Source organism: Temnothorax nylanderi, unplaced genomic scaffold, assembly GCF_030848795.1.
Source record: "Temnothorax nylanderi isolate EJ_2023f unplaced genomic scaffold, tnyl_v1.0 TNYL_tig0308_pilon, whole genome shotgun sequence".
Taxonomy (NCBI): domain Eukaryota; kingdom Metazoa; phylum Arthropoda; class Insecta; order Hymenoptera; family Formicidae; genus Temnothorax; species Temnothorax nylanderi.
Genome location: NW_027249370.1, coordinates 165,821 through 190,284, shown reverse-complemented (window position 1 = coordinate 190,284; position 24,464 = coordinate 165,821). Strand labels below are relative to the sequence as shown.

At 45.8% G+C, this 24,464-nt stretch overlaps 2 protein-coding genes across 7 annotated transcripts; one reads left to right on the top strand and one right to left on the bottom strand.

Annotated features, from left to right (window-relative positions):
- The first annotated feature begins 1,912 nt into the window (after window positions 1–1,912).
- LOC139780969 (uncharacterized) lies at window positions 1,913–5,539 on the top strand. Of its 3 annotated transcripts, none has more exons than XM_071719714.1 (8): window positions 1,913–2,113; window positions 2,561–2,709; window positions 3,206–3,262; window positions 3,488–3,547; window positions 3,693–3,770; window positions 3,858–4,117; window positions 4,207–4,396; window positions 4,725–5,539. In XM_071719714.1, the coding sequence occupies exons 2-8, from the start codon at window positions 2,616–2,618 to the stop codon at window positions 4,859–4,861; spliced, it is 876 nt and encodes a 291-aa protein (XP_071575815.1). In that variant the 5' UTR covers window positions 1,913–2,113; window positions 2,561–2,615; the 3' UTR covers window positions 4,862–5,539. The 3 variants fall into 3 exon arrangements, with proteins under 3 accessions (XP_071575815.1, XP_071575814.1, XP_071575816.1); XM_071719713.1 differs by lacking the exon at window positions 1,913–2,113 and adding an exon at window positions 2,375–2,452; XM_071719715.1 differs by lacking the exons at window positions 1,913–2,113; window positions 3,206–3,262 and adding an exon at window positions 2,376–2,452.
- A 399-nt stretch (window positions 5,540–5,938) lies between these two features.
- On the bottom strand, window positions 5,939–10,277 carry LOC139780970 (putative nuclease HARBI1). Of its 4 annotated transcripts, none has more exons than XM_071719719.1 (6): window positions 9,425–10,277; window positions 8,037–8,196; window positions 7,535–7,787; window positions 7,176–7,316; window positions 6,720–6,987; window positions 5,939–6,535 (listed from the first exon to the last, which is right to left on the bottom strand). In XM_071719719.1, the coding sequence occupies exons 3-6, from the start codon at window positions 7,720–7,722 to the stop codon at window positions 6,008–6,010; spliced, it is 1,125 nt and encodes a 374-aa protein (XP_071575820.1). In that variant the 5' UTR covers window positions 7,723–7,787; window positions 8,037–8,196; window positions 9,425–10,277; the 3' UTR covers window positions 5,939–6,007. The 4 variants fall into 4 exon arrangements, with proteins under 4 accessions (XP_071575820.1, XP_071575819.1, XP_071575817.1 ...); XM_071719718.1 differs by lacking the exon at window positions 9,425–10,277 and adding an exon at window positions 8,589–9,405; XM_071719716.1 differs by lacking the exon at window positions 9,425–10,277 and adding an exon at window positions 8,351–8,574.
- Window positions 10,278–24,464: the final 14,187 nt, after the last annotated feature.

Sequence of the window (24,464 nt, the reverse complement as noted above, 5' to 3'; positions counted from 1 at the left end):
GAGAAAAGACGCGAGCACCTCGTTACTCGGAGGATGACCGATACGCCTAGCTACAACCCCCCGCAGCAATGCCCACGCGAGTCCCCTGACCGCCTTGTCGCCAACCGTAAGCATACGGAAGGCGTGCGCGACGGACAGGACGTCCGCGAGGTCGGCGAGCGGAAGCAGTCCACAACCCCCCCGGCTGGGAGGGAGGTAAACTGGTTCCGCGCTTGCACGCTGCGGGAGATTGAGCCAGGCCTTAGCGGCCCTCCGGACCATTTTGTCCGCAGCTACTAGGGGACGCTTCTCCACTGCGGCCCCCCGAAGCAGAAAGTCCATCCGCGGCAACAGGTGTGTTGCAACGACTTCGACTCTCTGCCACGGGGTAAGCAGGAATCGATCTACCGCCCGAAGACCCCCGAGCAGACCATCAATGGTCTGAAATGGTGTAGCGTCTACCGAGAATCCAGTCGGCACACCAAGGTGACGATAAGACTCGCCCTCCGCCAGATGATGAACAGGCTGTCCCTGGATTTCGAACGCTGTGGGCAGGACCCTGCTGCCCACTCCTGCACCGATGTGCAGAGTGGCGCTTTTAGCAGGGTTGAACCGCAACCCCACCGAAAGCGCTGCGGCCTCTACGGCGGCGAGAAGGGATCCATGAGATATGCAGCATCCCCGGCCTGACTCAAGGGGACAGGCTGTTCCACTTCCACATCAGGGCTGGCCAGATCCTCCCCACCGCTGTATAGTCCTTCGAAATACTGCTGAACCCGCTGCTTCGGCACTTGGCAGAAATCAGCGGGCCCCTGCAGCACCTCTCGGACCGCCTTGCGTCGGTTCGCCCTGTACAGAGCCTGAATGCGGGTCGCTTCGCGCACCCAGCCACCACGCCCTTCTCCCGACTGCGAAGGAGGACCGGCCGGTGCCGGTCCTCTATTATTATCGACGCCATCTCGCCCCGGGCGATCCCCCTCGCCCCGACGGGCCCGCGCCTCACGCGACCGATGTGGACGATCGCGAGCGCCGGGCGCACCACCGCGCGCCACACCCGTTGCATCCTCCCCGAAGAATGCCGCGACCGAAGCCGCGAACTCCTCTAGGTCCGCAATCGAGGCAACGGCTTCGGCCCGCCCTACCAGCTCGTCACGGGCAGCCACGCGTTCCTCCTTGGACCGCTTTGCAGCGGCCGCAGAGGGTCGGTTGGCCACCGGACGGCTGGACAGGCGGAGCCTCCACACGCTGCGGACGTCGGCGATGCCCCCCGCGCCCGCGTTGGCTGATGTTGGCCCTCGGCGGTGTCTTCTCGCTGGCGCCGGAGCCGCCGGCTACGTGTGCCCGCGGCCGACGACCCATCACGCCCCGGACACTTACGGGAACATTCGGATGTCCGGACGTACCTTGATCTTCAGCACGCCTTCCCCTCCCGTTGCTCCTCCGGACTCGTCTCTCCGCCTCAGAGGGTCCACTCCGCTCATAATTGAAAAATCTGTAAAATTGGAAAAATTTGTAATATTTGTGCGTTCCAAGCGCACGGAACAATTTCTAATTGAATTTAAACTATTGTTGTTAAAATGAGAATTATTATTAAAATCAATATTATTCGCCGGCGTTATTTGGGGCGGGCTGTCGCCCCCAGAAGAGCCATCGCTCAGCCGGCGCCTCGCATTTCTCCCCGGGCGCACCATCCTCCACGGCGCACCAATCGGCGAGTCCCCCTCCTCTTCGGGTGGTGTTGTTGTTCCTTGCGCCGCGCCCTCCTGCCGCTGTTCCTCCCTGGGTGGTGGTGGGGTCGTCTGGGGCCGCGTCCGCTCCTCCTCGCACGGCGACGCCACCTCCTGGATCGTCGGGAGAGGGGGAGAGCGGAGCGGCGTGCTCCGTCTCCCCGTGGTGACCCCCGTCGTCATGACGGAAGACCCACACTTAGGGTGCGTTCGGGGAGCTCGCTACCGCGCTACCAACGCAAACGCTACCAAGACTGTTCGCGGAGCCAATAGCGCGATAGCTCCCCGAACAGCAAATAGCGTGCGTTGCACAGGCGCCAAAACAAAAACCGCGGTGGAACTTGCCGTTTGCCGAGCTGCATTCCACTATATTCATCTGTATACGTCCGTTAATATTTCTGGTTTCTGTAAGTATAATTGTTAAGTTTGGCATAGAAAAAATATATTATTTGGATAATTGTGAACAAAAGTCATCCAGTTAACCTTAACTACGTTTACGCGAGCGTTACTTCTGTAGTAACTTATGATAATTCCTTCGCGTAAACGAGATTTTCCTTCGCGTAAACGAGATTTTCCTTCGCATAAACGGGATTTTGTAGTAACTTACGATAATTTACTCCGCGTAAACGAGTAAATTACCGTAAGTTACTACAGAAGTAACGCTCGCGTAAACGTAGTACTTGTTGAGTAAGATCCTTTCCTGTTTGCATCTAATCTGTATACGTCCGTTAATATTTCTGGTTTCTGTAAGTATAATTGTTAAATTTGGCATAGAAAAAATATATTATCTGGATAATTGTGAACAGAAAGTCATCCAGTTAACCTTGTTGAGTAAGATCCTTTCCTGTTTGCAGCAAACTCGTTCGGGAAATATTGTTTATCAGCGTCTAATTGCGGGTTCTGTTGGTCATGGATCGTATAAAACTATGTATTTATGATGAAGATACACAAGAAACGTTTACATTATTACTTACTTCACAGGAGTTTAAAAGAGCGCAAAACGGTAAGTTCAAAGTACTGGATAAAGCAGGTCAATATTTACACTTTTATTTTAACTGTTGCAAAGTTTCGACTTATTTTTTCGTTTTATTTTCATTACAACGGACACTGAATGTTACATAATTAAGTAAGAGCATTGATAAATGTTAGAAAAAAGGGTGAATAACAGTTTACTTGAAGATTTATCTTTATAACTAACTTTTTGGCTTATTTTTATAACTATTTTATTTATTATACTTCTACGTGTGCATCTTGAACTATTTTTTACTTTGTGTAGTCTTTGTTTTGTTTGTGATGCATATCAGGGCTATTGTTTTTCTTGTGCTACATTTTTTTTCCATGTATAATACTGTTATAATCATATAATAGTCATATAATCCTATAACTAATGTTTTCATTTTAATTGTTTCTTTCATCCTTTTCTTTTCATTATTACATGTTTACATTTGTCTCTTTTTTCACTATTTGCTTAATACGTTTTAATTTTTACTTGCATTTAGATATGGCTTATAGGACAGATTTACTTAATTATGCACGGAATGAGAGGTATGGTAGTGGTGAGTTATTAATAACAAATCTATATGCTTGGCAACAATTTTTCTTATCCTGGCACATGTGACATAAATAATATTATATATGATACGTACATAGTTTATATAAAAACATAATAAAATATTATACATAATATTATAATATATTATTGTATATAATTATAATAATATTAATACATTGGTACATTTCTTGTCTTAACTTTTTAAAGTTATTTATATATTTTTTTTTAGGAACCGAAAATATACTTACCCCCTGCGTTTCAAATACGGTTTCTTCAATCGAAACATCAGGTTTGTTTAATTTGTTCTTCTTCCTAATTACTTCCTAATTAATGGTTTAATTTATTATATGATTATATTTATATTTATATATTTATATATAATTTATATATAATTTATATATAATTAATGTTTTAAAAAGCGTTTTTTTTTTAAGGAGAAATGCATTCTTTTGCATCAGTAACAACTAATGAAGAGGATGCACGCACAATGGAGGATGAAGAATCGATGGAGGGTAAGTAAATTTCAGATATTGTTTGTAATCTTTTTATACATGCATAATACATAAAATATATATTAAATATCTTTATTTGCCGAACAGGTGGTTTTACGAGATGGAGTCATGAAGCGATTTTGCTTTTATTAGAAGCATACAGACAGCGGGAACGAGCCATGTATTCGGGCAAAATCACTCACAAAAAGGCATGGGAAGAAATTGCTGAAGTATTAAACAACGAAGGATACATTGTAACAGCCAAACAATGTACGACCAGAGTAAATACTATGAAAAGAACATACAAGAATGTGAAGGATCACAACAATAAATCTGGAAATAATAAACGAACGTGGAAATATTATGATGTTAGTATACGATGTATACATGTATAAAATAGTGACACTATCTTTTTTATTTCGACGAAAGTTAATAATATTGTGCATAAACTGTTCAGGTGATGGAGAATCTTCTCGGTGAAAAGCCGTATATGACACCAATGTCAACTATTTCGTCTACTGGCGCAGAAACACACAAAGCAGCAAATACAAGCTTGTCTATTGCTTTAGAAACAGAAGCACTAGAAAATACAAGCTTCTGCAGTTCTTCTGACGATCAATCTTCCAAATTCAATGTTAGAGGGTCTCGTAAGTCAGCATACATTTGCATTATGATTGAAATTAAGAATTACTTGTAGTAATTTGATACAAAACTCGATGCTTACTACTACGGCCATTGTAGACTATGTATAATACTCTAATCCAAGTTATAGTAAAGCTAGTTCTACATTAGTTGCAAACAGTCGGTTGCGACTTGCGATAATTAATGAGCATCGCGTTACATATATAAAGCTCATCAACGCTCATTGGCAATCTCAAATCGCAACTAATTACTTGCGATTAATGTAAAACCAGCTTTAAAGACACGTCTTCTTTAGATGCACAGCTTAAAAAATATTTTTATGTATATTTGCAGGTAAACGAAAGGGTGATGCAACGATGGACCAAAAAACTATGGAAGAAAATAAGGAGAGAAGACATAAGGAAAGGCTACAATCAAATGAAAAAATAATGAACAAGTTGGATCAACTACTCGAAAGACTATCACGTTAAAATGCGACGTTACTCTGCACACGATGGTGACACAACACGATCCTGGAATCGCTGACGTCCTCTGTTAATACATAGCCTACGAAGTTGTCTCCAACGCTTTTGGGCCAAACACATTCGCTGATTAATAATTTTTTTTATCTCCAACGCTTTTGGGCCAAACACATTCGCTGATTAATAATTTTTTTTATTTTGCTACATTACTATTTATATAAAAACAAATTAGATTTATATTTTGTGTTTTGTTTTTTATGTTTGTTTACATATTTCTTGTAATTAATATTTCTTACCATATATGTAGTAGGAAATGTGTATTACAACAAATATGTTACTTTACGTATATAATACGTAAAGATAAAGCTTTATAAGAAAGTTACAATATTTAAGGAAGAGATTTTTAAAGAATATATAATAGTTATTTTGATGACTTAGAAATATGTGATACAGAAAGGAGTCTTTGGCAGATGTGTATGTAACACGTGTCGCGTTCTACGAATATTTCTATAAAATATGCTCACTGAGTTGCTTGTCTTTTATTATAAAAAATTTCTTATACTATTGCGCGTTGTTTATTATGATACATATATATTATTTTTCGCATACCATGCTTGTTTCAGGCAATACTGTATAATGGTATAATTTGCAATTGATATCTAATAAAAAAAAGAATTGTAAATAAAACGAATGATTTTTTTTACTTGTGCGTAAATGTACCGGACAGAAAGCAGATAAGTTAGATATTTTATAAATGTTATATGAAATGAAGTAATAATTATGAAAATAAAATATAGAATCAATTATAATCAGTATTCTCATTATTCTATAAATTTATTTGTGGTTCTAGTGGGTTGTAGAACAGTTGTATTAAATTAAACTTTACATGAGTGCAATAGAAAACAATAAGAAAAAGAAGCAAGATACTAAACTAGTAACAAGTGTAGTGAGGGAGCCAATTGACGTTTTAAAATTAGATGAGAAATGGAAAGGTAAGCTATGTATACTTAGCAGACTAGCTTTGTCCGAATTCTACAAAGTCATATATGTATATACATTGGTATGTACAGTTTAATATTATAAAAGTTGTATTTAAACCATTTATTTTGAAAACAGAGTAACTGAAGTTTACAAATAATATACATATATAAGTACTTATACATGTCTCATTCTTAACGTTTGGCATATACGATCTCTTTTGGCAACAGCTGCTCCAGGAAGAGGAACATTTTCATCCGCTACATTTGCTTCTTCGCCTTCGTCCACATTTATTTCAATATCTAATTCATCACTTCTCATCAGACAAATATTGTGTAATATGCAACATGCAAGAATGTGCATAGGGATTAGATCAACTCGATCCATTGCAAGTGTGGTTAAAAGACATCGGAATCTTCCTTTCAATATCCCAAATGCTCTCTCTATAGCAATTCTTGCTGAAGATTGACAAAAGTTGTAATTTCGTTGTCTTTCGGTTAGGTGACCATTGTCTCGATACGGTACAAGTAAATTTTCATGCAGCTTATATGCTTGATCGCCGACTAAATGGCTATCTTGAGGAAATTTCGTTTCATCTCCCAAGTAATGTTGAACTTCAGACTGGCGAAACACACGCTGATCATGGACAGATCCGACATGTCCAATATAGCAGTGAGTAAATTGACACTTATGGTCACAAATAGCCTACACAGTAAAAAAAAGAAATTCTAGTTTAAATTTTCGCAATTCCTTGATATCGTTAGTATGAAAGGCCACATCATGGAACAGTATTATGCCGACGTTTCGTTAACATTTAGCCATTCACATAAAAAATATATAATTACATAAAATTTGATAACAAACAATTGGAATAAAACACTAAACGTACCTGAATTTGGATGGAGTGACGACCTTTTCGATTTATGTAACAATGAGGATTCTTTTTCGGAGCTGGAATGGTAATATGGCTTCCATCGATGGCACCAATTATTTTTGGAAAACTACTCGTGTTTCGAAATCCCTCCCAAACTTCATGTACTCGTTCTCCCGTAGGCCATTTAATAATGACGGGTGCAAGATCAACAAGTGCCTTAACAACTCTTCTTGTTATGTACAGTGCAGTACTTCTACCAACATTAAAACGTTCACAAATAGACCTAAACATAAAAAAACGCATGTAAAAAATTACATAGCAAACTTAACAAGGGTTACATTTGCGACAAAATAGCTTTCTATGTACCAATGACATTTATACATAAAGAATGAAATCCTTCATACAGTATAAAAATAAAAGTGTTAATATTTATTTTATTGAACACTATCATTGCAATATATGAACACTTACCTAAATGAATCTGGAGTAGAGAGTCGCCATAATGCCAAAAGGAACTGTGTGCGTGGAGAGATCATTGGTGTTCCAAATGTTGTCCTTTGTAGTTTGTGCTCTATACAAGATAGAACAAAAGCACAGGTTTCAGGAACCATCCTGAAATCACACATTATGCATATACATAAATACAATATTTCTATTTTAGTAACATTATTAAAAATTACATAACTACAAATAATTACAAAATATGACTTGTATATATGTTACACACACACACGCACACACGCACGCACGCACGCACGCACGTACAAATACATACACACGCGCATGCACACACAAAATAACTCCGTATAAAAAAAATTAGTAAATTATACCTGAAGTGGGCTTTAAATTGCTCTCTTGTTAATGCTGGTATTATTTGTTCAACATAATTTTCAATTCTAGCAACATTTCTTCTTGGATTCCTTATTACTTGTACTTCTTCTTCATCACTTTCAGATGAATAAATTAAATTACGCAGTACCAGCACTGCTGCTGCGACTATTACTTCTTCTTCTTCCATTTTCTTAGGTTCGGTTATTACTAATTTTAGATAATAAAACGTAATTCAATGACTTACAAACACAACTGCAAATAGACCAAAAATCCATGTTAAGAATAACGAAATTTCGCATTTATATTATGTTTATGATAAAACTATTACTACGTTTACGCGAGCGTTATTTCTGTAGTAACTTACGATAATTCCTTCGCGTAAACGGGATTTTGTAGTAACTTACGATAATTTACTCCGCGTAAACGGGTGAATTATCATAAGTTACTACAAAAGTAGCGCTCGCGTAAACGTAGTAAAAATGTCGCATATACAAAACTTACAAGTATACAGGAAGCAGAAATATTAACGCTCGAACATACAGGAATGTGACTCGGCAAAGAGTAGAACACGAAACGACGCTAGTTAATATTTTGCCGGAAAACTTCGACCAGCAAAACCGCAATTTGAAGATTTCTTCAGTAAACAATATTCTCGAGTTAGCTGCAAACAGTAAAAAATATAAGTCAACGGTTAGCAGGATGGCATTTATGTTCACAATTATTTATATTGTATTAATGTATGATTTCCATGCAAAGTATACGTAACAGAGCAGAAATAAAGTGCGATTCGGTAAAAACTGCACTTCAATCCTAACCTGATTTGTATGTTGTATACATACATGCGGTCACCATGCGTTCGGGGAGACACCACCAACGCTATCAACGCTTAACGCTATTCGTGCACTACCTCTCTGGCAAGAGCGTTGGTAGCACGAATTATGACGTCAAAACGCTACCGACAGTGACGTCACGATGGCGTTGGTTGGATTGGTAGCGTGCTCCCCGAACACCGATAGTGCCGAATAGCGCTAATAGCGAGCTCCCCGAACGCACCCTTAGTGGTCGTCACCGTGCACGTCGTCAGGGTGGCCGGCAGTGAAGTCGCGGTCGTGGCGGATGGACTCGCCATAATGGGGGCCCCCACCGGGCTGCCACTGATGTTGAGTGGCGAGCCGGAGGCCCCTCCGAGGGGCGGTGTCCCGCGTTGCGGGGGTGACGTCCTCGCCACCCCGCCGCCCTTCTCCGCGACTGCCCTGACCTCTGGTGGACTGATCAGGGCTTCCCGCTCTGCGCTCTTCTCGACCGGCACGCTGGACGCCCGAGATCTCGATCTTGTAGTGGGCCCGGCTGTGATTGGCCCGGGCCTCTCGGGCGTCTTTTTCCTCTGCTGAGTGTCCCCCCGCCGCCAAAACTGGATGGTGGAGTAGTAATGACGGCTAGTGTTGTCCGGGGGGACACGCGTGCCGGCCTGGAGACGCAGATCTTCTCGGGAGGCGCGCTGGCCGACCTCCGACTCCTGGTGTCCGTCGTCGAGGACCTCGCCGTCGTGGTGGTGGGTGGCGAGGTCCGGGAGGTCGGCATCTTCCTCATTGTTTCCCCAGAAGTCGACTTCGGGAACATTGCCCGAATTCTGCGGAAATTTACGCGCGCCTCGCTTGCTATTGGCGGGCTACTGCCATTGGTCGAACCACCCGACCGTTGCGGACGCGCCTTTAGGTCGGCGGCAGTAGTTACACGCGGCGCGGCGCTCCCGTTGCCGCGGCTGGTGACATGGGCTGCGGCCGTACTGCGGCGTGTAACCTGGGCCGCAGCAACTGTCACCGGCGACGAAGATGGACGTGCCGCCGGGGATGCTGCGGCGGTTACGGCCGCGTATGTGGGGGACTCACGTGTTCCTGCGGATGATGATGTTGCAGGCGGTGATGGTGCTGGTGCTGCGGATGGTGGTGCGGCGGCCGTGGAGGTTGCCCCGGGTGGTCGCGAGTCGCACGCGCGGCGTCGCTGTACTCCTCCAGAGGACGACTGCGACGATGACACTGTCGCGGATGACGCACGTGTTGCCCGCGCCCGCGATGTTAATAACGGCCCACCGTTCGCGCACTGAGTGCCCGCGGCACGACCCGGCTCCTGCACCCGGGGGACGCCGTGCTCTCGCTCATAATGAGCTTTAACATTTCTGAGTGGCACAGATGTTTTGCCAAGATAGTTACATATCGAGCACTTATAGGTTATGGAGTCCCCCGGATGCACTTTCTTTTGATGTTTCGCGAGGTGAGCCGAGTCGCAGTACTCGCCCTGCGGTCTAGCGTGGCCACTATCGCCTACCCAGCACCGGGGACAGCGAACTTTCTCCGGCAGCGGGTAGGCGAGCGTTTTTTTTTTTTTTGAGGTTATTAACTCCGGGTGGAGCTATAGACGCCTTCAGCCCCACCTTTGGGCTATATATCGTAGTTTAGTATTGGTCTGTGTTTCCTTCTATTTTATATGATTCTATTTAATTTTTTAATAAACTTGAATATCACTGATATCTTTGACCAGTCTTCTCTCTTGATTAGCTCAAATATGTCTTCCGTTCCTCTTAGATTCCTAATTTCAAGTTCCTCGTTCAATTTTTCTCTCAGATCGTCGTACCTTCTACATTCTCATACCACGTGATTAATATCCTCCACGTAGTCTCCACATTCGCAGTCAGGTGTCGCTATGTATTCTTTTCTGGCTAAAGACTCGTTTAAATTATAATAATTTGCTCTTATTCTTGTAACGATGCACCCCCGAAAACTGCATCGTTCCGGCGTAACACCCTGCCGAGGCCGCCCGGCCGACCATCCGCCGGGCGAGGAACGGGCACGGTGTGCCCACCTTATTTTAAACGCTAGCATATAACGATAGGAAGCCCGCGAACGGGCTTGCCGCGGCAACCGCCTCGACGCGCCGAATGGGGCCGACCGCGGCCGAAGACCGCCGAACGCGATCGCGGCGTCGGGACGCCGTATTTTCCGACCGTTCCGCCGCGCCATCCCGGCGCTCGCGGTCGCCGTCGCTACCCCCGCCACTGCGGAACGCCGCCGCGCCGGGTATAAAAGACGAGCGTTTTTAACGCTAAATGCGATTTTCCGATCAACGCTCCGACCGACCGCACCGATCCTGAATTCCCGCATCTCTCTAGCAAGTCAGAACGAGGGTAGAGCGCCTCCGGCATTCTCTGTCTTCGCCGAGCGATTCTCGAAAGACGACAAGCTTTCTTCCACACCGCGCCCGCAAGTCAGAACGAGGGTAGAGCGCCTCCGGCATTCTCTGTCTTCGCCGAGTGATTCTCGATCGACGACCGGCTTTCTTCCACCGCGCGCCCGCAGGTCCGAACGAAGGTAGAGCGCCTCCGGCCCTCTCTGTCTTCGCCGAGTGATTCTCGTTAGACGACCGGCGTCCCTACATCACGCCCCGCTAGTCAGGACGAAGGTAGAGAGCCTTCGGCCTACTCTATCTTCACCGAGCGCTTCTCGATACCCGACCGGCTTCCCTGCACACGGAGTTACCCGAACGGGGGCAGAACGCGTCTCTGCCTCCACCGAGCGCTTCTCACCGGGTACTCCTACCACCTAACGCGCCGAATTGCAGCGATCTCGCCGCCGTATCCGCGCCCGCGCGCCCCGCGCCTTACTTCGCGCCACCCGTCACACCCCGATCGCCCGACTCGATCGCCATCCGCGTGCATTCCCGCGCGCACCGCGTGCGCCCCGGCTCTGCGTCCTGCGCTCGCCGCACCATTGTACGTACCGCGACTGTTACACTGTGTTCTCAATCCATTGTAAACCTCGCGACCGTGCATCATAGAATAAACTCTGCCACGTTATTGTTAACCACGATACACTTCATTTTGCCGAACCTCACCGCGCGTCCGTTCCTCCGCACCTCCTTCGAACCCAGCCCAGCCGCGAGCTAGATCCGCGTTTCGAACACAGGTTGTTTTATGGCGCCCGAACAGGGACCTGACCGTAAGGAGCAGACCCAGGAAACCGGCAAAATGAAGGAGTATTTCTATAGGCTAAGCAAACCCGACTTGATAACCGAACTAAACTCACTCGGACTCGACACCGAGGGCAATCTCGACGATCTACGCCGCCGATTGAATCGATTTATCGACGCCCATCCCGAGCAGTTCCAGGCGAACGCGTCCGACGCTCCCCCGCTAACTCTGACCGTGCCCACCGGAATACCGCCGAACGCATCCGACGCCCCTCCAAGAACGCTGACCGTACCCACCGGAGTACCGGCATCCCCCGTAACGATAATTCCAGCCGACCGCCCGACGGACCCCGCCCCCCCCCACCACCCAGATAATGAACCAAATGCGAAAATGGGGCCTCCACTTCGACGGGAAGGACCCATGGGCATTCTTGGAACGGATCGACGAGCTCCGCGCCGCGTACGGATTCTACGATGACCACTGGCTCCGCGGGCTGCCCGAACTCCTAAAAGGGGACGCCCTCCTGTGGTACCGTAACAACCGCGACGGATGGTTGACCTGGGGGGATTTCATCGCCGATTTTAGAGAGACATTCCTGCCGCGACGATACCGACTGCAACTAGTAAATGAAATCCGCGACCGCGTACAGAAAGACGGGGAGCCATATGTGAAATACGCGACACAAATGCTGACCCTCATGCGTAGGGCAGGGGGCTACTCGACCGAAGAGCAGGTCGAGCAGCTCTACGAGAACATGCACCCCGATTATCAAAACCGTATCTGGCGGAGCGACGTCCGCAGCCCCCGGGAACTGCAGCAACGAGCAGGCGAGTTCGAACGATTGCAGCAGAATCGCAAAAAACGCACCGTCGCGAAAAGCACCGCCACCGACCCCCCGGTCACCGCCGCCGTGTACAGTCGAAGCGAGTGCTGCTGGCGTTGCAAGCAACGCGGCCACACGCGCTTCGACTGCCGACGCCCCGCCCGGAAGTTTTGCTCACAATGCGGCAAGGACGGCGTACTGACAAAAGACTGTCACCCGCCGCCGGGAAACGAAACCGGGACCGCGGAAACGCCGGCCGCCCCCCGGTCCTCCCCGTAAGATTCACGCCCCGGCCGCACCTAAAAACGCGCATCCGCGACCGCCCGTTAGAGGCCCTACTAGACACTGGCTCAGACATATCGTTCGTCAACGAGCACACCGCCCGGCTCGCGCAAACCCTCGGTTTCCCCGTAACGCCGGACGAAGGGCAAGTCCAGTTGGCCAACGGGCACGTAATAACGCTGCCCGGCCGCGTCCGATTGCCGATTCAGACCGCCGGCAAGACCGTCTGGCACTCGTTCACAATTATGCCGAACCTGAAAAACGCGATGTTACTCGGGGTAGATTTTTGGGCCAAACTCGGCCACGCCATTCCCGCGCCGGACAACGCGAGTCACCGCAGCCAGACACCCGCCACCGCGATGACCGAGGGCATCGCCCCGCGAACCCCGACCGAGGAGGAGAGGCTCCGAGCGTTCCTCGCAGAAGAACTTCCCCTCTTCGACCAGATAACCGGGCCGACCGACAAAACGGCCCACCATATCCGCGTCAAAACGAACATCGAACCGATTAAGCAGCGGTACCGACCGCGCAACCCGGCCATGCAGGCCATCATTAACACCGAAGTCGAAAAAATGGAACGGGAGGGGGTGATCGAGCGCTCGAAAAGCGCATGGAGTTCCCCGGTCGTCGTAGTACGAAAAAAGGACGGGAGCCACCGATTTTGCATCGATTTTCGCCGGGTTAACGACGCAACCGAGACCGACGCCTACCCCCTCCCCCAAATCACCGCGACGCTCGACAAATTACGAGGAGCGAAATATCTGACCACGCTCGACCTTAAGAGCGGGTACTGGCAGGTCCCCCTCACCCCGGCAAGCCGACCGATCACCGCATTCACCGTACCCGGGAAGGGGCTCTTCCACTTCAAAGTCATGCCCTTCGGTTTACATTCCGCCCCCGCGACGTTCCAACGGCTACTGGATACCGTGCTCGGGCCGGAACTCGAGCCACACGTGTTCGTGTATCTCGACGATATCATTGTAATCACGAAGACGTTCGAGGAACACCTCCGCATACTGCGCGAAGTTTTCCGCCGCCTCCGCGCCGCGAACTTACGGCTCAACCCGGCCAAATGCAAATTCTGCGTGGACAGCCTACAATATCTCGGGCACATCGTCGACCGCGAAGGGATCCGTACCGACCCAGAGAAGGTCCGGGCAGTCGCCCAGTGGCCTCGGCCGCAGACAGTTAAGCAAGTACGGCAATTCCTGGGAGTAGCGTCGTGGTACAGGCGCTTCATCCAAGACTTCGCGACAGTCGCCGCGCCGCTCACCGCGCTCACGAGAAAACACGCTCGCTGGAACTGGGGGGAAGAGGAAGATACCGCGTTCGAGAAGCTAAAAGACACGCTGACATCCGCGCCGGTCCTCGCCTGCCCCGATTTTTCACGGCGATTTGTCCTGCAAACCGACGCCAGCACAACCGGCCTCGGGGCCGTGCTCACGCAGAATTTCCCAGAGGGAGAAAGAGTAATCGCGTACGCGAGTCGCACGTTAAACCCGGCCGAACGGAACTATAGCGCAACCGAGCTCGAATGCCTAGCGGTAATCTGGGGGATTCGCCGGATGCGCGAATACCTCGAGGGCTACCCCTTTACCGTCCTCACCGATCACCAGTCCCTGCGGTGGCTACAAAAATTAGACACCCCGACCGGCAGGCTGGGCCGATGGGCATTCGAGCTCCAACAGCACGACCTGGAGATTAAATACCGAAAAGGAGCCCTCAACCGGGTCGCGGACGCCTTGTCTCGGCAACCCACCACCGCCGCCGTCACGACACCGCCCCGCTGTTCGTGGTACCGCCGCATGCTACGGGCCGCGCAAGAAAACCCCCGGGACCACCCTGATTACGACATCCGAGACGGGAAACTATACCGACACGTACTGCATGACCTAAACTTTAACGAAACCCCGCCCGAAAATCAGTGGAAGGCATGCGTGGCCAAAGAACAGCGCCCCGAAATCCTCCGCCAGAACCACGACGCTCCCACCGCCGGACATCTCGGGATCGCAAAGACAATAGCGCGCATCGCCCGAATATACTACTGGCCCGGCATGTTCCGGGAAATCGCGAACTACGTCCGAAATTGCCCCCGGTGCCTAGGACACAAAGTCGCGCAAACCCGACCGGCGGGAACGCTGCACGCCACCGCCGTCACTCGCCCATGGCAACAAGTCACGCTCGACTTAATCGGACCGCTGCCCCGATCGAAACAGGGCCACACGTGGCTCCTGACGATGCAGGACCGCTTCTCTAAATGGCTAGAGATGCGGCCCCTGCGCCGCGCCACCGCTTCTGCCGTAACCACGCACATCGCCGAAGCGATTTTATTCCGCCACGGTTGCCCCGACACGATATTGTCGGATAACGGCACGCAACTCCGGTCCGGAAAACTCGAAAAAATGCTCGCCGCCCATAACGTTCGACATGTATACACGCCGGTCCACGCGCCGCATTGCAATCCGGTTGAGAGAACAAACCGGGTTGTAAAAACGATGATATCGCAGTATGTCGACCGAAATCACCGTAATTGGGATGAGCGCATCCCCGAATTGCAATTCGCCTATAATACGGCCCATCACGAAGCCACGGGCTATACCCCCGCATACCTCGTCTTCGGCCGCGAACCGACCTCCCCACTCAATCGGGAGGCCGCCCCGAACACCGCAGCCGCCCCGCCAGACGAGACGCGACGTCACCTCGAGGAAGCCTACGAGCTTGTACGAATACATTTGGCGCGCGCTTTCCAGCGGCAGGAAAAGTATTACAACCTGCGACGCCGTCAATGGGCACCGAAAGTCGGGGAGTGGGTGTGGAAACGCGAATACCCACTCTCCAACAAAGCCGCCGCGTTTAACGCGAAGCTCGCGCCAAAGTTCCGCGGGCCCCTCGAGGTGCGCCGGATAATATCGCCGGTAATCGTCGATCTACGCGACCGAAGCGGCAAGTGGAGCCGCCACATACACGTGCAGGATTTAAAACCCGCGCCCGCCGCCCCCCCGCCCGCAGACAACGAAGAAAACAGCGACATCGACCACCAGGAGAATAGCGATACCGAGGACGACGATAACAACAATAACGAAACAAACCCGGAGGACGACGACGACACCGAAACATAAGAAACATTGCCCCACTCCCGAAATAGGCAACAATTACCGGCAATGAATACCGATACCGAAAAAGAGAGCCCACAGACGAGCCATGGAGACCGATCCGAGCAAGTCGAGCATCGAGAGCGATATTCTCGCCGAGATAGACAAGATCCTGGCAGAGCCGGTGGAATACGACCCGGCCTGCCCAGGATTCGGCACCACCTGGACGAAACTCTTCGCCCCGGGCACTGCCGCCGCCGCCGCCGCCATCGCCGCCGTCGCCAAGCCCGCAACCGCACCGCCGTCACGCAAAAACGTGCCGACGGTCGGCTGCGCGGTACAACGCTCGGACGAGCAGCAACGACGGAAGCTGGAGTGGCTCACCACCCCGCCACCACCACTGATCCGGAAGAAGCCACGGGCCGCGACGCCCAAAATTACCAGCGTCGAGCAAACCAACATCCGGCTTACCATCTTGCCGGGGCGGCCAACGATCTCGCCGAGCGTTCCACCGGCACCGCTACCGAAACCAGCCACGGCACGGATTCCCGCACCGCCTCCGCCGCAACCAGCTCCGGCCAACGTCCAGCCCTTGCGGGCAGAAGGGCCCAAGCCACCACCTCCGATCCCGGTGGAAGTGGAACCCGGACATACCATCTGGGTACCCCACTTCCACGCACACGTATCGCGCCAGCACAAGATGCGATCCAGGGGAAAACGCTGGCACATACGGTTTAATGCGACCGGCTCCGTCCGCAGCATCCGCGTAATAATGCCGAAGCCGTAGAGCGCCGAATTCGCGCTTTTCCAACGAGGGGGGTGATGTAACGATGCACCCCCGAAAACTGCATCGTTCCGGCGTAACACCCTGCCGAGGCCGCCCGGCCGACCATCCGCCGGGCGAGGAACGGGCACGGTGTGCCCACCTTATTTTAAACGCTAGCATATAACGATAGGAAGCCCGCGAACGGGCTTGCCGCGGCAACCGCCTCGACGCGCCGAATGGGGCCGACCGCGGCCGAAGACCGCCGAACGCGATCGCGGCGTCGGGACGCCGTATTTTCCGACCGTTCCGCCGCGCCATCCCGGCGCTCGCGGTCGCCGTCGCTACCCCCGCCACTGCGGAACGCCGCCGCGCCGGGTATAAAAGACGAGCGTTTTTAACGCTAAATGCGATTTTCCGATCAACGCTCCGACCGACCGCACCGATCCTGAATTCCCGCATCTCTCTAGCAAGTCAGAACGAGGGTAGAGCGCCTCCGGCATTCTCTGTCTTCGCCGAGCGATTCTCGAAAGACGACAAGCTTTCTTCCACACCGCGCCCGCAAGTCAGAACGAGGGTAGAGCGCCTCCGGCATTCTCTGTCTTCGCCGAGTGATTCTCGATCGACGACCGGCTTTCTTCCACCGCGCGCCCGCAGGTCCGAACGAAGGTAGAGCGCCTCCGGCCCTCTCTGTCTTCGCCGAGTGATTCTCGTTAGACGACCGGCGTCCCTACATCACGCCCCGCTAGTCAGGACGAAGGTAGAGAGCCTTCGGCCTACTCTATCTTCACCGAGCGCTTCTCGATACCCGACCGGCTTCCCTGCACACGGAGTTACCCGAACGGGGGCAGAACGCGTCTCTGCCTCCACCGAGCGCTTCTCACCGGGTACTCCTACCACCTAACGCGCCGAATTGCAGCGATCTTGCCGCCGTATCCGCGCCCGCGCGCCCCGCGCCTTATTTCGCGCCACCCGTCACACCCCGATCGCCCGACTCGATCGCCATCCGCGTGCATTCCCGCGCGCACCGCGTGCGCCCCGGCTCTGCGTCCTGCGCTCGCCGCACCATTGTACGTACCGCGACTGTTACACTGTGTTCTCAATCCATTGTAAACCTCGCGATCGTGCATCATAGAATAAACTCTGCCACGTTATTGTTAACCACGATACACTTCATTTTGCCGAACCTCACCGCGCGTCCGTTCCTCCGCACCTCCTTCGAACCCAGCCCAGCCGCGAGCTAGATCCGCGTTTCGAACACAGGTTGTTTTATTCTGTTTATCCATGTATAGAAGTATCTTTCCGCTCTTATTTTATTAAACCATTGTTTCCTTTTTTTTTCATCATAGTATCTTCCAAAGTAGTCTCTTCCTTTATATCTTGCTTCACTTTTTATTTTCTCTTGCGTTCTTCCTTTTGCTTCCTCCTTGAATATCATCATATAGTCTTGTATAGGCACTTCAATTTTCTCATTATTATTTTCTTCTGTTCCCATTTTAGCTATTTTATCCGCCATTTCGTTTCCTGTAAATCCTTTGTGTGACGGTATCCATGCATAAATTATTCTCTTATTAAATCTTGTTTTTATTTTGTGATGTCTCCTTCTAATATCTAGTATATATTTATTTTTGTACACGTCTAATCTATTGTTTCTGATTGCTTTTATTTCCCCTTGGTTGTCTGATAATATTATAATCGTTTCATCTTCTTTTTTATTTTCTTTTTCCAAATTGTCTTCTATTTTCCTTAGGGCTGCATCTATTGCGAATGCCTCTGCCGTAAATATTGATGAATTTTTTGGTAAACTTGCACAGTATGCTTCTTCTTCTTCCTCCATCACTATTCCTGCTCCAACACTTGGATTTCCCTCAATTCTTGATCCGTCCGTGTATATTAATTTAATGTTCCTCTGGTTATACTTGTCCTTGAAATCATCTAGTAGCTCATAATCTTCTTTTTTATATTTCATCTCTTCGATTTTTCTTTTTTCTTTTATTTCCGTTTTATTCTTGTAAAGTTCTCCTACTTCTAGATCCGTTTCAATTTCTTCCGTTAGTATGTCGTAGTCTGTTTCCCATAGTTCGTAGGATTCTTTTTCTTCTCCTATTTCATTTCTGTATTTACTAATTGCTTCCCAAGCCGTTGTTAGCGTGCTTTTTTTCTTTTGAGGAAATCTCAATCTTTCTTTCGTTTCTGCTCTAGATAAGTTCTCTAGACTGTTTTTAATTTCTTCGCTTCCATATTTTTTAACCTTCAGACAAAAATTTTTTGCCAACATCAGGGCTCTTTCGCTTAACAATTCTACTTTAGATTCCGCGATTATTACATTTGTCGGAGTACTATTTCTATAGCCAAGGGCTGTCCTCAATCCTAAAAATTGTCCTCTTTCTAGTTTTATTTTTAATCTTTCTAAATTAGGTGCATATATGAAGCAGCCATAATCTGCTACTGAACGGACTAAACTCTTGTACAAATTCAAAGCTGTGTTGCAATCAGACCCTCTCGTTATGTTATTCAAGTAGGGGAGACCGGGGCCTAACCGTCGCCGGGGTTGAACCGTCAAATCAAATATCTCGGAATCTGTATATTGTGCGAACTCGCTATTAACATTGTAAACGCTGCTTATGGTACCCATGTGACCAACGGAGTTTCGGCAGGTTACCTGCCGTGTTATGATTTTTACGAGGGCAAACGTGTTTTCGGAAGGTGAAAGTTACATTTTCTGCGCGTGGAAATTTTGTAATATCTGCAATAATATTTGCTCTCCAAATCTCGAGGTACGTGATTATAAAAAGTAATGCATGCTGAACACGAATCCAGTGTAGTTTTTTTATTATCGTTGATGTCTAATATTTCGTGGGCGATCAAACCTGAAACTTGTGTTTGGGGTTAATCCGTCAGTAAGCAGTCCGAGTGCATTTCCAAGGCATTTCCGGGCATTTCCAGGCTCACTGCATATGGAATATGGATGAGACGGGAATTACAACCGTTCAGACACCGAATAGAGTCATCGGACGTCGAGGAGTGAAACAAGTCGGGCGAGTAACTTCTGCGGAAAGAGGAACCCTTGTAACTATTTTTTAATAACGTTTCGCATAAAAATTTTAAATAAATTTTTATATTTTTCTCTTAAAAAACAGTTATTAAGATGTATCCTATCATTTTTCAGGATTAGATGTATGTATATGTATTGAAAATGCAGTGTGACGGTTAAACCCCGGCATTTTTGAGATTTCAATTTTTCCACCGTTGTCGTTTTTGCTCTATACCGGTTAAACAAAGCGACGTAGATAAAAATTTCCTATATAAATTTTGTAGCTAAAGGTTCATTCTTTACAGTGGTATACCACATTTAACTAAAATTATTTATTTTCTTGTTAAAAATCGGCACCGAAAAAAAACTGACGGTTAGGCCCCGGTCTCCCCTATTTAAGAATATAGTTTGCTTTTTCTATTTTCGCCCTAATTTCTGCAATGTGATTTTCAAACTTTAGTTGGTTATCTATCCTAATACCTAAAAATCTAGCTTCTTTTTTATATTTAATTTTTGTTCCCTGAAGTTCTATAAACATTTCATCATCTATAATCCCGTGTCTATTAAATTCTATTAAATTGGTTTTTTGAGGTTTCAGTTCCAATCCTATTGCCCCAAGATTTTCTGCCATCGTTTTAACTGCCTTTTCTAGTTTTCTTCTATTTTCTTTTTTATTCTTTCCTATTACATACATTCCTATGTCATCAGCAAATTCCATATCTATTACATCTATATCTAATCCTTTATCTATTTCATACGTATTTACTTTATAAAGCGCCGGACTTAAAACCGAACCTTGAGGTAATCCTTTTTTCACTATTCTAGTTACTGTTCTTTCTTCATCGATTACAAATTCCACTTCTCTATCGCTTAGCCATATATCTATAAAGTTTATTATTCTTTTCGGACAATCCATTCCTATCATTTTATTTTTCAATATATGGAATTGTACATTGTCATATGCTGAAGATACGTCTAAGAAGGCCGCCAAACAGTATTCTCCTTTTAATATTGCCGTTTTTGCATCTGCTGTAATTTTCGTTAAATTTTCTATACAAGATTTTCCTCTTCTAAATCCGTTTTGTAGCGCATTAAATTTTTTTTCCTTTTCCATCCACCATATCAATCTTTCATTTACTAGTCTTTCCATCAGTTTGCCCATACATGAAGATAGCGAAATTGGTCTTACTTTATTCTTATTTATCTTATCGATAAAGAATACTTGGTATTTTCTCCATTCTTCCGGGAATCCTTTTCCTTTCCATATTTCATTGAATATTTCCAACAAAATCTTTAAAATTTCTTTTGGTAGTTTTTTTTATCATTTTGTAGTCTATACCGTTTTTTCCTGGAAAAGAATCCTTTTTTATCATTTTAATTGCTCTCATCAGTTCTTCCCCTGAGAAATCCTTGTCTAGTACATTATCTTCTTCTTTATCAGGTATTTTTATTTTTAATGTCACGTTTGGAGCAGCCAACTTTTCTATATCCTGAAGAATTAAATCCTCTCTTTCACCAAATTTCCATTTGTTCCATTCTATTTTGTTTCTTCCTTTTTTAAAAATCTTCATCATTTTCCATACATAAGACATATTGCTATATTTTGTTAGTCCATTACAAAATTTTCTAAAGCTCTCTCTCTTTTTTTGTTTTATCGTTTTTCTCATTACAGCTCTACTTTTTTTATATTCCACGTATGTATGGATGTTTCCTTTTTTTCGGTATTTTTCCATTTTTTTCCTCCTATCCTTCTTTGCTTCTATGCATTCTCTATCCCACCATATAGCATGTTGTTTTCTTCTTTTTTTCTTTATATTTCTTTTATTAATACTTAGATTTCCCCTTTTCTTTCTTCTAGGTGTCTTGTTTTCTTCCTCCTTTTTACCTGAAGCTTCTTTTACCGCTTTTATAATGTATGTCATCATTATACTATATTTAGTTTGTAGGTCTTTTTCTAATATTTCTTCCCTAATTTGCTTTGTCTTTTTTTCCAGTATGTTCTTATACTCTTTCCAACACGTTTTTTTATTCGCTATTCTGTTCGTCTTCTTTATATATGTAATTTCATCCTTTTCTATACTTATTTTTATTGGGAAATGGTCTGATCCCCAAGTATCTTTTGCTTGTGTATACTCTATTTTATCGATAACATTTGCTTCTGCAAATATTAAATCTAAGTTTGAAGGGTTCTGATTTATTTCATTTAGTCTTGACATTGTATCCGTGTTCACACATAAATATCCTGCATTGAAAAATTTTTCCTGTAGTCCTTCTCCATTCGGGTCAGTGATATAACAATTCCATAATGTGTTTCGTGCATTAAAATCACCCATTATTAGTGTATCCATTCCTTTTTTGTTGAAGTTTGTTATTTTTGTCCATTCTCTTGGGTTTATGCTTTTATTCGGTCTTCTGTATATCCCGATTATATTCATTTTTGTGCTTTCATATTTGATCCTAATTCCACATATATCAAAATCTTCGTCTAAGTCTTTCCATTCATCTATTATCTCTATTTTTATATCTTTCTTACAAAATATTAAAATACCTCCACTGTTACCTCTGCTGTCTACTCCAACTATGTTGTATCCTTTTACATTTATTTCTTTATAATCTTTTACTTTAGATTCTGTAATTATTGTTATGTCTGTATTTTTAATATATCCATCTACTTCATCTCTTTTTCCTATATATCCTCTAGCATTCCATAGTACTATCTCAAGCTTATCTTTCTTGTCCATAAATTATTATTATTGAGATCTTTGTCTTTTCTGTAAGTTATAATTAATAAAGTTTTCTCCTTCTGCATTGCTTTCCTCCGTATCAATTTCCGTAGAGGTGCTTTTAAATCCTATTGTCCTTTCAACTTCTTCTTGTACTGCTCTTTTAATTTGGTCTCTAATGAATCTCCTCCAATCCTCTTCCTCTAGTACCTCTTTTATGTTTTGATAGTGTTGTTTATTTTCTTTTCTTTTTTCCTTTGCTTCCCCTTTTTTTTCCTCCTCACTGTTTTTCTTTGTAGTATCTTCTCTCGTTTTTTCTTTCCAGATTGGTAATCTACTTACTTTTGTTACTTTTGCTTTTGTTGTCATTTTTCTATCGTACTCGTTCTCTTTAATTTTGTTTGTTGTTCTACTATAATATTCATCCTTCTTAGTTGGTTTAATTAATCCTGTACTTGTTGTCGCTTTAGCATATGTCCTTCTTTCATTGTTCTCATAATTGTCTCTTCTGTAACCTGTTTCTTCATTATTTTCTCTATTTATTGTATTCTTATTTCTTGCTTTCTCGTCTATTGTCGGCCATGCCTTTCTGTCGTACCTATCGTATTCTTTTTCCTCTGTGTTTTCTCCATTTATAATTTTCATTGCTTCTGTGTAGGTCGCATTTTGGTATGCCATTACTATTTTTATTTCTTTATTCTTGATGTATATAGGGCATTTTCTATCCGTTGCTCTGTGTCGACCACCACAATTTACGCATTTATATTCAAAGCCGCACGGACCATGGGCCGTGCTGCCACATCTTCCACATAAGTCATTGGATTTGCATTTACTCTTGAAATGACCATATTTAAAGCATCTGAAACATTGGCTAACAAGTTCTACATAGGGTCTTATTTTTAAGCTAGCAAAGCCCTCGAAAATCGCAAATCTTTCCGGCAATTTGTTTCCCTTTATTGTGACTATTATATTATTTGTTTCTTTTGTCTCTAATTTTTTCTCCTCTCTATTATATACCCTTTTTTTCATGACTTCTAATTGTAAAATATTTTCTTTTTTAACTAAGTTTTCCCAGAGTTCTTCTATGCTATAAGGCCAATCTGCGATTACCCCTTTACAAAACCTCGACCTATTATCTATATATACTTCTATTTTATCTTTGTGTCTCTTGTTTAGCCTTTCTATACACCTATTCGCATCTTCGTCCCTTTTAAATTTAAGCCTGGCTAGATTAAATTTATCCATCTCTAAGTAATCTGGAATGCACTCTATGTTGTGCAACAAGCTTTGAATTTTTACTTTATTTAGTCCTTTTTTGTACACATATTTTCTCTAGTTAGTTTACAACATACTATTTTATATCCTTTTAACCCTGGTTCGAAATATTTACTCAACATTTCCTTATCAATTTCCTCCTTTCTTAGACTACGATCTTTTTTAATAAGCTTACCCTTGATGTTGACATATATTATTTCCCTGAAGTTATTGTCTCTGTTATTTTCCCTCTCATCATTCTCTCTTACGTCTGGTAGTTTGCCGTTTTCTAGTTGTATCTCGTTCTTGTTGCTCGACATTTCTTGATCCGTTTCCATGTGCATCTCCGGGTTTTCGGTGTTGATTTCCGTCTTGTTCTTTTCCATCTCACTTTTTCCCGTCTTCTTGTCTTCTTTTTTGAGCATTTTCATCTTTAGGTCTATTTTTTCACAGTTTTTTACCCTAATTGCATTTCTGTCTATTTAATTCTTGATTTCTTCCGTTACTAGTTCGTTCTTGTTATTACTAACATAACCTCGCACTTGTTTCCCGCCTAGAATACCCCCCTTCCGAAAGGGGGCGACGTTTCTTTTCTTAATTAATTTAATTATTTCTTTTATAGCTTCTAGAGTACCCTCCTGCCACTCTTCTATCACGCCCGACTACTAAATCGCTATAATTTTCGCTTTTCAACTTTAACTTTCGCTCGACACGTCTACTCTCTACCACGTCCGCCATGCGAATTCCCGGTAGGCGAGCGTAACCACGAGCGGCTCTTGTTGTTGATGACCGCGCGCCTCTGCCATATCAAGATGTTAAAATATATGTGAGATAAATATATAGTAATAGGCAGAAATAAATATGAATAAATAAATAAGTAAATAAATAGAATAGTTATATGCACGGCGCCCCCGGAGGCGCCCGGGGAGCGCGGATGCAACGGGCCGCGTGTCCCGCTCGTGTGCCGCTCGCAGTGTATAACCTAACTCCGTTA

Bases quoted from the DNA above. Each gene is read 5' to 3' on its own strand.
- LOC139780969 (XM_071719714.1), top strand. From the start codon at position 2,616: ATGGATCGTATAAAACTATGTATTTATGATGAAGATACACAAGAAACG. The intron at 3,263-3,487 runs GTGAGTTATTAA...ATTTTTTTTTAG, and splicing joins GAATGAGAGGTATGGTAGTG to GAACCGAAAATATACTTACC. The intron at 3,771-3,857 runs GTAAGTAAATTT...TTTGCCGAACAG, and splicing joins GGATGAAGAATCGATGGAGG to GTGGTTTTACGAGATGGAGT.
- LOC139780970 (XM_071719719.1), bottom strand. From the start codon at position 7,722: ATGGAAGAAGAAGAAGTAATAGTCGCAGCAGCAGTGCTGGTACTGCGT. The intron at 6,988-7,175 runs GTAAGTGTTCAT...TTTTATGTTTAG, and splicing joins TCTACTCCAGATTCATTTAG to GTCTATTTGTGAACGTTTTA. The intron at 6,536-6,719 runs GTACGTTTAGTG...TTTACTGTGTAG, and splicing joins GTCACTCCATCCAAATTCAG to GCTATTTGTGACCATAAGTG.